The 14,671-nt window shown below is 33.0% G+C and overlaps 1 protein-coding gene across 4 annotated transcripts in view; it reads right to left on the reverse strand.

Moving 5' to 3' along the window:
- LOC140435564 (uncharacterized) overlaps positions 1-14,671 on the reverse strand; it is a 147,969-nt gene that overhangs the window by 22,453 nt on the left and 110,845 nt on the right. For all 4 annotated transcript variants that reach the window (XM_072524313.1, XM_072524311.1, XM_072524310.1 and 1 more), the window contains exon 2: positions 6,546-6,703. In XM_072524313.1, the coding sequence (XP_072380414.1) occupies positions 6,546-6,693 (148 nt within the window). In that variant the 5' untranslated portion in view covers positions 6,694-6,703. The remainder of the gene's footprint in view (positions 1-6,545; positions 6,704-14,671) is intronic.

Consider the following 14,671-nt stretch of genomic DNA (forward strand, 5'->3'; position numbering starts at 1 on the left):
CTGATGCAGAAAATGTTAAAGCGGCTGTAAATGCAGTAAAAAATGGAGGAAGCTACAAAGCATCTGCTAGGCAGTTCGGAATAAATGTCATGACATTGAAGAGGTTGTGCAGAAAAAACATGATATCTCTCCCAGGCTACAAGGTGCGCCAGGTTTTTTCACTTAACCAGGAAAAAGAACTTGGTATGTTTTCGAAAGATACGTCCAAGATGTATTACGGTCTTACTGTGGTGCAATTGCGCAAATTGGCATACTCCTATGCTGCAACAAATATAATATCATATCCCCCTGCCTGGGATAAAACAAAGTAAGCTGGCCGCGACTGGTACCGAGGTTTTCTTGATAGAAACCCTACGTTGTCATTAAGGACACCAGAAGCCACAAGCTTGGCACGATGCTCAGCTTTTAATCGTCACACAGTTGGTACATTCTTTAATCAATTAACAAATGTTTATACAAGGTACCAGTTTCCCTCTGAACGTATATGGAATATTGACGAAACTGGCCTCACTACAGTACACAAACCTGCTAAAATAATTGCTGTGAAAGGGTCGAAGCAGGTGGGCAAAATTACATCTGCAGAACGAGGCGAACTGGTTACGGTGTGTGCTGGCATTAATTCTGCAGAAGGTCACATGCCTCCTTACATGATATTTCCCAGAGAAAACTGACAGGACAGGTTTTTAAGCCATGCACCTCCTGGCAGCAATGCAACAACATATCCCAGTGGATGGATGACTTGCTCTGGTTTTCTGAAGTTTTTGGAACACTTTGTCCGTTTCGCTCAGCCAAGCCTAGATCGGAAACATTTAATTGTTATGGACAATCATGAGAGCCACTGCTCATTGGAGGCTGTAAATTATTAGAGAGACAACGGCATCGTATTTCTTACAATTCCGCCGCAAACCTCTCATAAGTTGCAGCCATTGGACCGCGCGGATTTTGGTCCACTAAAGACTTACTACTCCCAAGCAACTTCCAATTTTATGCTCAAATTTCCCGGGAGAACTATTACCATTTACGACATTGCAGAACTGCTTGGAGATGCGTTCCCCCGAGCCATGGCTCCTTCAAATATCATAAGTGGGTTCAAAGTATCTGGAATATGGCCGATAAATCCAAGCATATTTACTGACGACGAATTTATGACCAGTGCTGTCACGGACCGTCCAGACCCAAATTTGATTTAGGAATCAGTTCTGGATCCAATACAGCTAACACCTAGTGCTACTACATCAATTTCTATAGAACCAACGTTGTCTGGGACCCTAAAACCTTGCACTCCAACATCGGATATAATGTCTGTGAAACATTTTTCTCCACAAGATATCATGCCCTATCCCAAGGCAGAACCTCGTGCCCAATCTTCTCGAGGTAGAAAACGGGGGCACTCTCGCATCCTAACTGATACCCCTAAAAAAGCGGAAATTGAAGAAGTTGCTCTTAAGAAAGCCGCAATTAATAAGAAAAAAGTAGAAAAGCTTCCAACACTTAGAAACACTAAACTTTTCTATTCAACTGATGTAGATAACGATGATCTTCCCAGCCTTCCAGATAGCAGTGGTGGCTCTGATTTCCTTTTAGATGATGAGCTTATTGATGACACGGATCCTGAGCCATCAGTAGAACGGCCAGGACTGCTGACATTATAAAATTTAACCATAGATTTGATGCTAATGTGTTCTAAATAATTGTTCTTTTTTGGCTCAATTTATTTTTGTATTTTATGTTTTTATTTAATAAAGTAGGTAGTTTAATTTGTTTCATTTTTGTGTTTTACAAGAAATGATCTACCTTATTTGTTCTACAAGAAAGAGATTCTAGGTGAACACCCAGTGGAAGGAGATAACCACATTATGAACCTGTTTATTGAAATTAAGAAAATAACTATTATGGTATGAAATAATCTTTAAACACTAAAACAGGGATCAACCATCCCACCTCTCCCTACTTATTCTTTGCTGTTAGTTACTAGGTCTTGTTGGTTTCTGATATATTTTTATTACAATTGATGTTTAATCCTATCGATATTAATTTTTCTAATCTAATCTTGGTTCATGTTGTTTAAATTATTTTTTCTGTTGGATATAGGTAAAATCCCGTTAATATATCTTAAGTGGTTTCGGTATTATTAATCAATGTTAATAGTTGCTTCAGTCCAGCTTTAAATATGTATTTGAATGCTTTGTTAACCGGTTTTTGTGCTACTGTATCCCTCTTTTTGACTTTCCAGTTTATTTTAATGGATTAAGTCTGTTCTATGCATTAGAAATATGTTATAAAGGTTTATAATATACACTTATAGTAATTTTATGTTGTGTTACTTTGAATAAGAACAACTAATGCAAAAAAATATTGTCTATTATAGAGCTTCCAAAAAATAATTGTTTTATTAAAATTGGCAAAGTGTTGTAAAATTTGCCTATTTCTGTATGGCACAGGGAATGCAGAAAACATTGTAACGAGCATGTTCTACACAATGTATCCCTCTATGAGATGCACGGTGGTCGTCTCAGTCGCTTTTCAAACGTTAACGTGTGTGTACACTTCAAAGTGCAGTAAGTGAATATTTGCAGTGAAGGCAAATTGGTATGGTAATTGGTGGAAGGTAATTGCATTATTACGAGAGGGTTATAGTCAAAAGACTGTCACCGGTCGCCTACTTATGACACAATCTACAGTCTCAAGGGCTTACCGTCGCCACATACATATATTTCAAAGATTTAGGCGGCCAAAATTATATTTGGTGTAATTTTGGTTCTACGTTCAATTAAATTAAAGGAAAAGTATATATTTTTTACAACAAACATATATTTGTCATGTTATAAAAAAACAGTAATCGCTACAACACAAAAATGAATGAAAACTCAAAATTAACAATAAAAAAATATATATTAATAATCATTATCTTCCGGTTCAGACGTCTCCATTGACTCTGTGTTTGGGTCAGCAGGTGATAAAAGTGCAATCGTTTCAGATAGAAATGCCTTGCGTGAAGGTTTTTTTATTTGTCTCAAGCAACTAAAAGCCTATAATATACATCAAGTTACACTCTTCCCTAGAAAACTTTCTAGCAAAATTTAACCGATATAATCGGAAATGCTTGTTCCGGACCTCTGTAGCTTCTTCTGATAGCTGTCCTATTGGAAGTAGCGAATTTTCTATGATTTGGCTTCTATGTATCAATAGCTTGTTCATAGTGGGCGTCATTGGATGCCAACCATAGAGTTACACGTACAATTTTGCTGTTTCGTACGCATACGTATCATATTTTTCAACATCTATAGTTTCTAAAATTACCTTGAATCTTTAAATCATATCAAAGCTAATACCTGTAATGTCTGAAGCCAATTCGGGATTTTCAAAAAATCTCCGGATTGTGTTGCCATCATTGGTGTTGTCAAAGTTGGCTTTTGGCATATCAACGAGTAGTCCGGTTTCGGGCAACGAGTAGCTCTACTGAATTTCCGACTTCTTTTGGGCTTCTAATGCCTTTTCTTCTTCACTTTTTCTTTCCCTGTTTATTTTTACAGGTAGTTTATACGCAAGGTGTATAATACTTTCAAAAATACGGATCCGCGCGTGTAATATTGACAAACCGAATTTCAAAGCTTGAGGGTTTACAGTATTTTTCATTGACAAATCGCGACCTCATTGTAGAGCAACCTCAAAGTTCTTTGAGGTTACTCCACAAATGTAGCACTGGGATGTTGACTTTGTGTCTGTGACTGCGTTGCACACCTTACCATCAATAATACTCATTTTGAGTTGGTGCTCGAAAACTCCTCTTCATTTAACGTAACAATTGTATAGTTCATTTGTTTAATGGACTCCTGCACATATTTTATCTCTTTTTTAGTTACATCCGTTGTTTCTTTTACAAATCTAAATCGAATTGGCCAGCAAAACTTTGTCGAAGAAGGAGTTGGATTTTGCCATATAATTTTACTACCGTTTTTTCCTCAAACAATGCACAAAGGTACAAAGGAACTCATAAAAATGTTGGCATCTGAATTAGTATCAATATTGAAACTTTGTTTAAATTTGGATTGTACGGCACCATCACAACCCTATTTGCAAATTATCATTAAGGACTTCCTCTTTTGCTCGTTAAGTCGAATTAGCACATCTAGGTATTTTGATAATCGTGTCACGGTTAGATCCATTAGGCACTGTAGGTTACTTTCTGCGCAGGTAGATGTAATTTATAGAGATTCTTTCGGCGGAGAGCACTCTTGTTTAGCTTTCAAAACATCTTGAGTGCTTGCAGAGGCGTCAATGGAGGTAGCTCATCCTTATCGCAAACTTTACTGTAGGCTTTTTTATATTTTTACTAGCCCGTGTTGGTGAGTTCGTGATGTTGTTAAGCAATTTTGAGGCGGTCCTATGTCCTGTTGTCTGCAACACAGATTTAGCAGCGTGGACAATAACTTCATTACCCTTTTTTCTTCTGTTTTCCTTGGTTTACTACGCTCACTTAATTCTCCAAAAGACTTGGGTGGTCGAAATTAAGTGAAAGCTGTTTCAGTGGGAATCTCGAATGTTCCCTCTAACCACGATTGGTTTTTTTTTTCAGGAAAACATTTAGGTGTTTATTTGCTTTTGCCATCGTTGCTTATTTGTGATTTTATATTAGAATATCTTTGAAGACATCTTTAGCCTCTTGGATGTGCCCATAACGCATTAAGAGAAAATTCTGATAATAGTCAAGTTTTTCATTTAATGTTGGTAAAATTATTTGACTTTGTAGTTGGTCAAATATGTATTGACGAGTCACTACTTTAGTACCCGAGGCAGTAGGTTAGTAGGTAGACCTGAAACAAATGAAAAACAAGTTTAATACAAAATAATGCAAACTCAATATTTTGCTATATTTGACATATAGCATTTCAAAGGGGCTTAGCCCAAAAAAGCGCGAATTTGCACGGCTGTTTTTTTATAGAATTACTTAGTTACATATGTCAAGTATATATTATAACAAAAATTATGACAGGGACGGACTAAGAAGTACTTTAAAACAGTTATTGAATATAAATTGATGTAAAAATATACATTATGAACAAGGTGATGTTTGTCGTGTAAAAAATTAATGATAGATAATATGAACTGAGTTATTTTGTTTTCAAAAATAATAGTTCTTACCTGTATTATAGAAAATCCATCACAATTTAATAGAAACAATTAGCTTGAAATGAATAATGCGCTTAAGAAAGTTATAAGTTTAGGAGAGCGTCGAAAACTAACACGTAAACACTCGTTCACTGTCATATTTGAATGACAGGAGGCCAACTTCTGCGTTTCGGTCACTGGTGGTGGGGATGTTATATTGTAGCTGAAACTGTTAACTCACCGGAACAATTGATAGCTTACCGTTATTTTGACTTTTTAAAAATGACTGTTGGCCGCCTAAATATTTAAAATCTATGTATGTGGCGTCGATACCAGGAGACTGGTAGCTACAGTCGAAGACCAGGTTCGGGTCGGCGACTTGTAACGACAGAGAGGGATGATCGATTCATTGTCCAGAGTGCCTTTTAAAATCAGCACAAGAGTTGAGCTTCAACAATTTTTGAGGAATGTACGAGCTGTCACTGTCACTCAGTATACAGTTAAAAGAAGACTTAAGATGGAGATACACAGCCTGTTACTAGCACAATGGCATACCAGTCAGTACCTAGCAAACACCAACTATTGTCCATATACTGCCAAGTGTGTATGTTAACTGGTATGCTAGCTAATCGCAAAGAATTTTATTTTTCTTGCTAGTAGCATGCTGTGAGATGCAAGGAGCATGCGTGGGGAGTGTCACTGGCATTTGTGAAACCGTGCTATCGCTACGGACATGCCAGTAGCTAGCAGAAAATTGTCAGATTTGTTGTGTTGGTACCAGAGATATGTAAGAGAGATATCTCTTACATATCTCTGGTTGGTACTAAAGATTAATCATTTTATTTTTAAACTTGTTAATTTAAAAAATGTTTCAATGGGGTGATGAAAAAACCATAAAATTTATTGCTATATATAGAGAATTGGAGATTCTTTTTTATTCAAAATAATCTCTATATAAAAATAAAATAGACCGTGGCAATGCTTACACAAAAATTCAACAGGAAAAAACAGGAAACAGGAAAACTAACAATGTGAAGGGGTTCGTGACTTTATTTGTATATATAGTAGAATCAGTAAGGAGTCTTAGCCTTTTAATCCATCTTTATGAAAGTTTAACTGTTCCTGCCTAATTTAAGTTTCTCCTTTTAGGTTCTTTGGCATTCCTGTTTTAATGTGTAGTCCTTTAGTCACCTTTATTTTTTTGCCACCTTCAAAAACATGCTGAGTTTATTAAATAACCAATATTATAAATACCACAAACATTATATAAAGTGTTGACGTGAATCAGTTAATAAATTTTGTAAATATTTAAAAAACCAAAGTGTTCAGGGTTATATTTTAGAAATAAAGTATCTTACCAATTTGTACAACCAAATTATTCCTTATATGTTTCTCCTTTTAATAATTAGCAATATTGTGTGTGATAAAAGACTTACCTTCCACAAACGCAATTTCTTCTGTAGTAAAGGGTGCTGCATAATTAAGAATAGTATTATCGCAATAGAATACAGTTAGAATAAGGCCAGAAACTATAAAAACGGTGAAACATATCTTTTTGTGAGGTATTGGGGACTTTTCTTGCATCTTCTTAAATCTAAAACATGAATATGCAATCAAACACAAGTCAGTGTCTATCGCAGATCATATACCTATATTAATAGTATGATATTTATCAATATAATGACATATAATATACATGTTTCCATCAATAATAAAAAATTCCAGAAAAAAATATGCATAAAAAAATCGGTTGCCTGTAAAGTCGGTTTTACGGGCGAAGATTTTACGTGACAACGTCTTTTTCTCGGTAGAATATTTATTGATATGAATATTATTAAATTGCACAATAGGAACAAGGAATTGAATGAAAATAAGAATTGCACAAATTTTAACTATAGAAATATATTTTGTTTACTAAAACATTGTACATGTAAACTTAAACTTAACTAATTTCTATTTGAGTGATTTTGTTGAGGATAGGACGATGATAGGAGAAATATGAAATGAAAGGAAGTGTTTCTGCTGTAATGTGTCTTGAACGCCAAGAACGCTCGAGAAAGACAAAGACACAAGCACGGAAGCACGCACCGATTCAACGCGCCTAATTCTCTAGTGCTGCGCGCGCAGCGGACCGATCATGTTTGAGTGGGAGAGAGACGCAAGGCATTCGCCGGTCCGGCGGGCCTCTCTCTCGTTCGGTGACTCACTGTAACAGACGTGAGCGGGCGTTACACTTTTTCATGAATGACTCCGAGCCACAACCTAATTTAAGACGTTGTCACGTCAAAAATATTATTTATACCTAATCATATCTTAAATTTATTAGATATGGAAAAATTCTGATAGTACTTTTTCCTGACAATCTCAAATTGCATAAAAATTTTTGGATGAAGGTACATAAATTTGTATACAGTGTGTCCGTAAAGTATGGAATAAATTCGATATTTCCTAAATAAAAAGCTTTTTAAAAAAAATCTAAAACTCTTTTAAATAACAATTTATTTATCAATTGACATTTAAAAGAATTTTGTCAGAATAATGTCATGTATTTATTTAGAATAATTAAGTGTTTTTTTGATGTACAGTAATTTTTAAAATTTTTAAACATAAAAATAGGTTTTATATATTAAAAAAGATGAGAGACTATGATAAATTTTATCAACATTATAATACATCTTCGTTGATAAAACCTCATTAGGTTTGTAAGTAGTGAATTTTTTAATTAATTATACCAACGCCAACAATTTATTCATCACATTTGTAGCTCCCTGATGAAGGACATAACCAATGTCCGAAAGCTTGGAATAAAAATTTAAAAGAGTACACGTTTCAGTTTTTATATTGCTGCAAACCCACTATTTAACGTTTACTTTATATATATATATATATATATATATATATATATATATATATATATATATATATATATATATATTTTGGTTATAATAACCAAATACTAGACTGCATTTCATTTCAGTTGAACTTCCACAAGTGCTCCTGATGACGAGTTGAATAACTCGAAACACGTGTAGAGCAATGGTGGAGTTCCGATTGAAATGAAATGCAATCTTTTACTTTCATATATATATATATATATATATATATATATATATATATATATATATATATATATATATATATATATATATATATAAAGTAAAGACAAATGAAGCATTTTGTTGTATTTAATTGTTTTTAGCATAAAAATATCTTTGAATTTAAAATTCTATAGTAAACGGCTCGCCAAAAATAAAACAGTAGTGCTATAAATACACACGTGACTTTCATCATTAAAATATTTATGAACTAATATTCTTTGGTATGGCTGATGTCATGTCTGTTATTTCTGCCAGGAATTACTTCCTGAACTATACAACCTTAAAATAGTTGAGGTAGGCAAGGAATAAAATGTTTGTTAAAATTTCAATTTGAATTTTATACGGGGCAATACGTTTTTGTTATGTCAACTATGTGGATAAATAATTCGACAATAATTATTTTAATTTCCATTATACAGCTGTGTAAAATCAGGAAAGGCGGTATTTGTTGCAGTTGGGACAGCTTTATCTGAGTTATTTACAATTAGTAGTCAACTATTGGAAATGTGGCCAGGTTGTTTGCAATAGAAACATACATTGTCTAGTGTTAAAAAAATTAGTTGAACTCCGGTTCTAACAATCGGATCAAAGTTAACTAAATGCCATTTTGTTTATTTTTTTAAAGGGAACAATTTTTATTTTGAGAAAATTAAATCTCTAAAAATAAATATCTTTAATGGTTTAGGTTTAGGAGACACAATCATTTAAACAGTTAAATTATTAATAACAAATTATGTGACGGGTTTTTAGCCTTATACCCTTGAAATATCGATTTTACGAAAAAAAAAAACCTAAAAACGTCAAGGTACCGTAAAAGTGCATACTAAATCCCCCTCCCTGGCTCCTACACTATATTTTAGGGCTGTATTTTATATACTTGTTCTCCATTATCTGGTTATCTGGTTTAAGGTTTAGCTATTGTATATCAACACCCGTTTTATGCCACAGAGTTTGAAATATGTCTATACTCTTCAAAATACCCATTTCCTACCAATTAGGCTTTAATAAAGTATAACGCCATTTAGACGCATGTCTATCTCTGCAGTACACCTCTAAAGCGGCCACTGTACTACTCGCGAAGTTGATCGAAGTTCATTGAGTACGAGAGTGTAGACAAGTACTTCATGCGACTTAGCTTCGCTTCGTTCTACTTCCGTTCTGTGTCGGTTTTTCGCGTCCAAGTCGAAGGGCCCGAAGTACGAATACGAAGTGCCACACTACATTACTCGACTTCACGAGTAGTAGAGAGTCAGCTTGCCTCGATTAACTTCACTTCTAGTCCAGTTACTGTGGCATTTTCCCTTTAAATTTTTTAAAACTGCATTGATTTATCTGAAATTTTTACAGTGGGTAGTAAATTACTCAAAAAACATAAGTTATATGGTGCCGATGTGTGCTTCTACCCCTGGGGTGGTTGGCAACCCATCTAGGGGGTTGAACTTTTTACACTTAAAATAACTTCGGGAATTGATAAAGAATTAAATTTTAAACAAAAAATGTCATATAAATTTTTTTCGCTAAATCAATACTTTTTGAGTTATACGCACTTGAAAAAGTAAACTTTTCGCAAAAATAAAACATGTTTTCCAATGATTTTGTACGAATAACTCAAAAACAAAGCGTTTTATTGAAAAATCTATAATAAACAAAAATAAAGCTTATAAAAAAACAGTTTTATAAGTACAATACTAAGCGATTTATAATTGTTTGAAGATGACTTTTTATTTTTGGGATACTATACTCGATGCATTTAACATCATATATCGGAAAACGGACATCTTTTTTGATAAAAACCATACAACACTTTTTAAAGAGCTAGAAAAAACCTTTAAAATGAGCTAAGTTAAAAGCTATTTCGATTAAAACAAAGCGAAATACGAAGGAAAGAATTTGAATTACTCTAGCGTTTAAAAAAAAACGAGCAGTATAAGTAACACTATTTCGATCAGAATAGAAATTAAACGTAAATCTTCTACAATTCATTTTGTTTTAGTGTTATTTATAAGTTTTAAAAGTTTGGCTTGTTTAAAATGCGTATTTTTTAAAAAAATCATGTTTAAATTAAAAAATCTTTTTTTTTAATTATCTAAAAATTTACATTTTTTCAAAATAAATCTAAAACTATAAGAGATACGTGAAAAATGGTTATATACTAAAATGTAGTTTATTTCTTAACAGAAATTTTGATTTTTTTATTTTTGTTTTATCTCGAAAAATAATAGAGATATAGCCAATTGAAGTTTGAGATACAGCGGCTGACACACCTGTAATCAGCACTTTGGCCCTTTACTATTTAAAAAGAAAGAATTATAACATATTTTAATATACTGAGTCTTGTAGCTTTTGAAATTACCTTCAAAATATTTTTTTTATGGACACTGTAGCTTAAAAATTAACGGAGTTATTCTAAAAAAAATTTGAGCATATTATTTATATTTTGGAGCATCAACTTATTTTCTGTATATATAAATGCTTTATTCAAGTATATTCGAAAAACTGGTAACAAACACACTAACACTCACACAAATATGTATAATATAATACATACATACATAATTATATATATATATATATATATATATATATATATATATATGTTATGTATATATTATAAGCAACTCTAAACTGAACATAGTGAACTGAACAGAGAAGCGACACTCCTTTGAAGTTGCGTGGGCAAGCCGTCAATGAGTGCCAATGACAGGAGTACTTCAGATCTCGAAGACATTTTAGAAGCTGGGAGATACTGTACAATTTTGCTGTATGGCCTTGCCAAAGACACCCACATGAACAAAATGAATAAGGTCGAAGATTATTCAAATGGTGCAGTTAAATTATCATCTCTTGTACCAACTGTAAGTGTCCTGGATGAGCATATCAAAAGAGTTTATTTACAAACTCAGATATGCCTTGAAAACAAAGAGATTGATATAACGGATTGGGGATGGTTCAAGAGTGATGATATTTTACAACCAATAAAAATGAAAAGTTCACCTGCACCAGAAGAACTATTGAAAATGATTTTTTGTAGTTGCAAAAAGGGTTGCGGCTCAGCGTGTGGCTGTCGTAGACTAGGTCTATTTTGCAATGCTGCGTGTGAAACATGCTCTGGCGACAATTGTCAAAACTGTCCTGCAATAGACGAAGAGGTGGAGTTAGAACACGACGAGAATGACGTTTCAGACAATGAATAATTTGATATATTGTAAATAATTTTTATTTTTTTAAATATATTTTGTATGCTTTCTAATGTAAAGTATTTTCATGCATAATTTTTTACAATAAAAACATCATGAGTATACTTAATTTTTTTATTTAGACATTTACCAAAGGGGAATTTGTTTCGAGAGCATAGAGGTGGTTTTTAAGGGTTGAAAATAAGCAACCAATCAAAAAATATTTTATTGATAAGAAAGGAATTTTTGAATATAAATGTACTTACATTAAAAACTTTTGAAGTTGTTTAAAAAGATTTTTTTATATATTTTGACATAGGGGGTAGTGTTTAAGGGTTGAAGTGTTGCAATCAACCAAAATTATTTTATATAAGCAGAGAATTACATTGTAGATTATATAAATGCACTACAAAAGCGTTTGAACCTGTTAAACGATTTTTTACAATTATTTTCATTAAAAGGGGTGGTTTTTAAGATTATTTAAGGGTTGGGAATGTACACAATATCCATTATTATAATTGACAATATTTCAATTACTTAATTTAACACGATTTAAATCCGTAAAATGCTTTAATATAAATTTTTTTCATTATTTTCAATAAGTGGTGATTTCACCCCTTAAAAATAAAAAGCTCACCTAGCGCATATATAACTTTTGAAGAGGGAGGTAGGATAGGCCTAATTTCAAATTTTTTAGCAAAATCGATTCAGTTATAAAAAATTTAGAGGTATTGACCTCTTTTCCTCCACACTGGAGTATTCGACACTTCGTCCGAAGAACTTCGATCGAGACTGTAGACGGCGTTTTACCTTTAGTTGAAATAAAAGTTGAAAAGAAGAATCCGCTGGCTAGCAGCTGAAAGTCTACTGGTCATTAAAAGAAAGAAAAAAGAACAGAATTAATTTTTTATTGGTGGGTGGACGTATTCGAGTTTTGTGAATTAGCTGGTGATTGTTTCTTGTAAAATATAAGAAGTGTAATTAGTTGTTAGTTTTGGTATTGATATTTACGGAGAGCATATTAGAGTTTTTTAAGGCGTAAGTGATGTCAGAAAAAACGGGCGGCGATAAGCCGCCCGATGAAAAAAACACTGATAGTGATAATAGCAGGTATGTTCAGCAAATAGATATGAATAACAGTTATAGACCAGGAGATAATGGCCCATTTTATGTGTTTGTGGAACATAAAAATAAAAATTTAGGGAGACTTTTTCCAATTAAAATAGGGCACTTTCTACTTAAAGATGAAATTTTAAAAAAAGGTGTAATAGACATTAAACCGGTAGGAGTTAATAGGGTAAAGGTTATTTTTAATACCTTAGAAATAGCCAATAGTTTAGTTAACCACGAAGTTATATTAAAAAATGAGTTAATAGCATTTATACCTAAATTCCACACTCACAAAAAAGGAGTTGTCAGGATGGTAGATACTTTCTTTTCTGAAGAATATTTATTAACGGCTATCAAATCAAACAAACAGGTATCAAGTGTCAATCGTATGAAAAGGAAAATTATAAACTCTGATGGGAACGTAGTTTTGGTAAATAGACAAATGATAATAGTAGAATTTTTAGGAAATGAAATTCCAAAATGTATACAAATAAATTTATGCAATTTTCATGTTGAACCTTACATACAACCCGTTGTACAGTGTTTCAAATGTCTGAGATATGGCCACTCAGCTAGACAATGTAAATCAAAAAATGAGAGATGCCAAAAGTGTTTAGATACAAGTCATACAAAAGAGGATTGTAAAGAAAATAATTTGTGTATTTATTGTAATAATAACGACCACCCCTCAATTTCACGTATTTGTCCTGTATATGCAAAGCAAAAGGGGATAAAACAAATTATGTCAGTTGAAAACATTTCTTTTAAAGAAGCCGAAAATATATACAATAATCCATCATATGCGAAGGTGGCTACGAATAACCGTTTCTCTATTTTAAACAACGATAACAATTTTCCAACTTTACCGAATACTTCTGGCGACAGTCTATCATCTAATAGTACTTTTAAAAAACCAAAACCAGCTTCTAAAGTGAATACTGTTAAAACAATTAAACGAACACACCCAACCTCTCCTACACCAGATACGATGCCTGTAAAAAAATCTTTTAAACCTAGTCAAAAACCTAAACCCATTATACCTAACCCCTACAGAGAAGAATTTATGGACTATAAAGAGAAAACTATAATGTTAATTACCTCCTTCATAAATAAATTTCAAAAAAATTTTCAATTACCACCAAATACTCTCATGGAATCTAATATCCGGGACTTTGTAGAAAGTGCGTTTGTTCCAAGTGATCCAAATGATGCCATGGAAACATATAGTGAATCAGACTCAAGTGAAAAACTATTTTACTGATTAAACTTTAAAAATGACTAATAAACAAACAATTAAAAACCAATTAGTAATTTTGCAGTGGAATAGTAGATCAATAACATCTAATAAAAATAATTTGTTAAATTACCTTAATAAAAACCATGTTGATATTATCATACTTTTACCATACCTGGTTTAGGTCTAATAGTAATTTTAATATTAAGGGATATAACTTCATTAAAAGGTGTCGTGATGACGGATATGGCGGAGTTGGTATATTTATCTTACAAACAATTAACTACCAAGAAAGTGAAATAATTCAAAATTTTTCAAGGGGCATTGAAGTATGTGCAGTATTTATTCCAGATATAAATATTTCTTTCGTTTCAGTATACAAACCTTCAGACATAGCAGCCACAAAAAAAGATTGGTTAAACTTATTGGTACAGTTTGATATCTCTCGTACAATTTTTTGCGGCGATTTTAATGTACACCATTACAGGTGGGGCCCTATTCCGGAAGATCGCGGGGGAAAGGATTTAACAGAAGCTTTAGATTTTTTGGAACTAATTACTTTAAATGATGGATCGCCCACTAGAGTTAATCCCAATGGTAATCACTCTGCAGTTGATTTAACTCTTATCTCCCCTTTTTTGGCAGATTTGGTAAATTGGTCCGTATATCAAGACACTTTAGGTTCTGATCACTACCCTATTCAGATTCAGCTTCAAATTGCTCCCATATCTATCGAAATCAATCCGGCAACCAAGTGGAATGACGGTCGTGCCGATTGGTCAGCCTTTCAAGCATTTATTGAAAACGAAATCAGCTCAAATTTATCTCTAAATGATTCAGATAACTGTCAAATAACAAAAAAATTATTTGAAGTTATATCTTCAGCAGCATCTGCATCCATGCCCGTTAAAAAACCTTTCATTCCTTCTGTCCCAAGGCCCTAT

Source organism: Diabrotica undecimpunctata, chromosome 3, assembly GCF_040954645.1.
Source record: "Diabrotica undecimpunctata isolate CICGRU chromosome 3, icDiaUnde3, whole genome shotgun sequence".
NCBI lineage: Eukaryota > Metazoa > Arthropoda > Insecta > Coleoptera > Chrysomelidae > Diabrotica > Diabrotica undecimpunctata.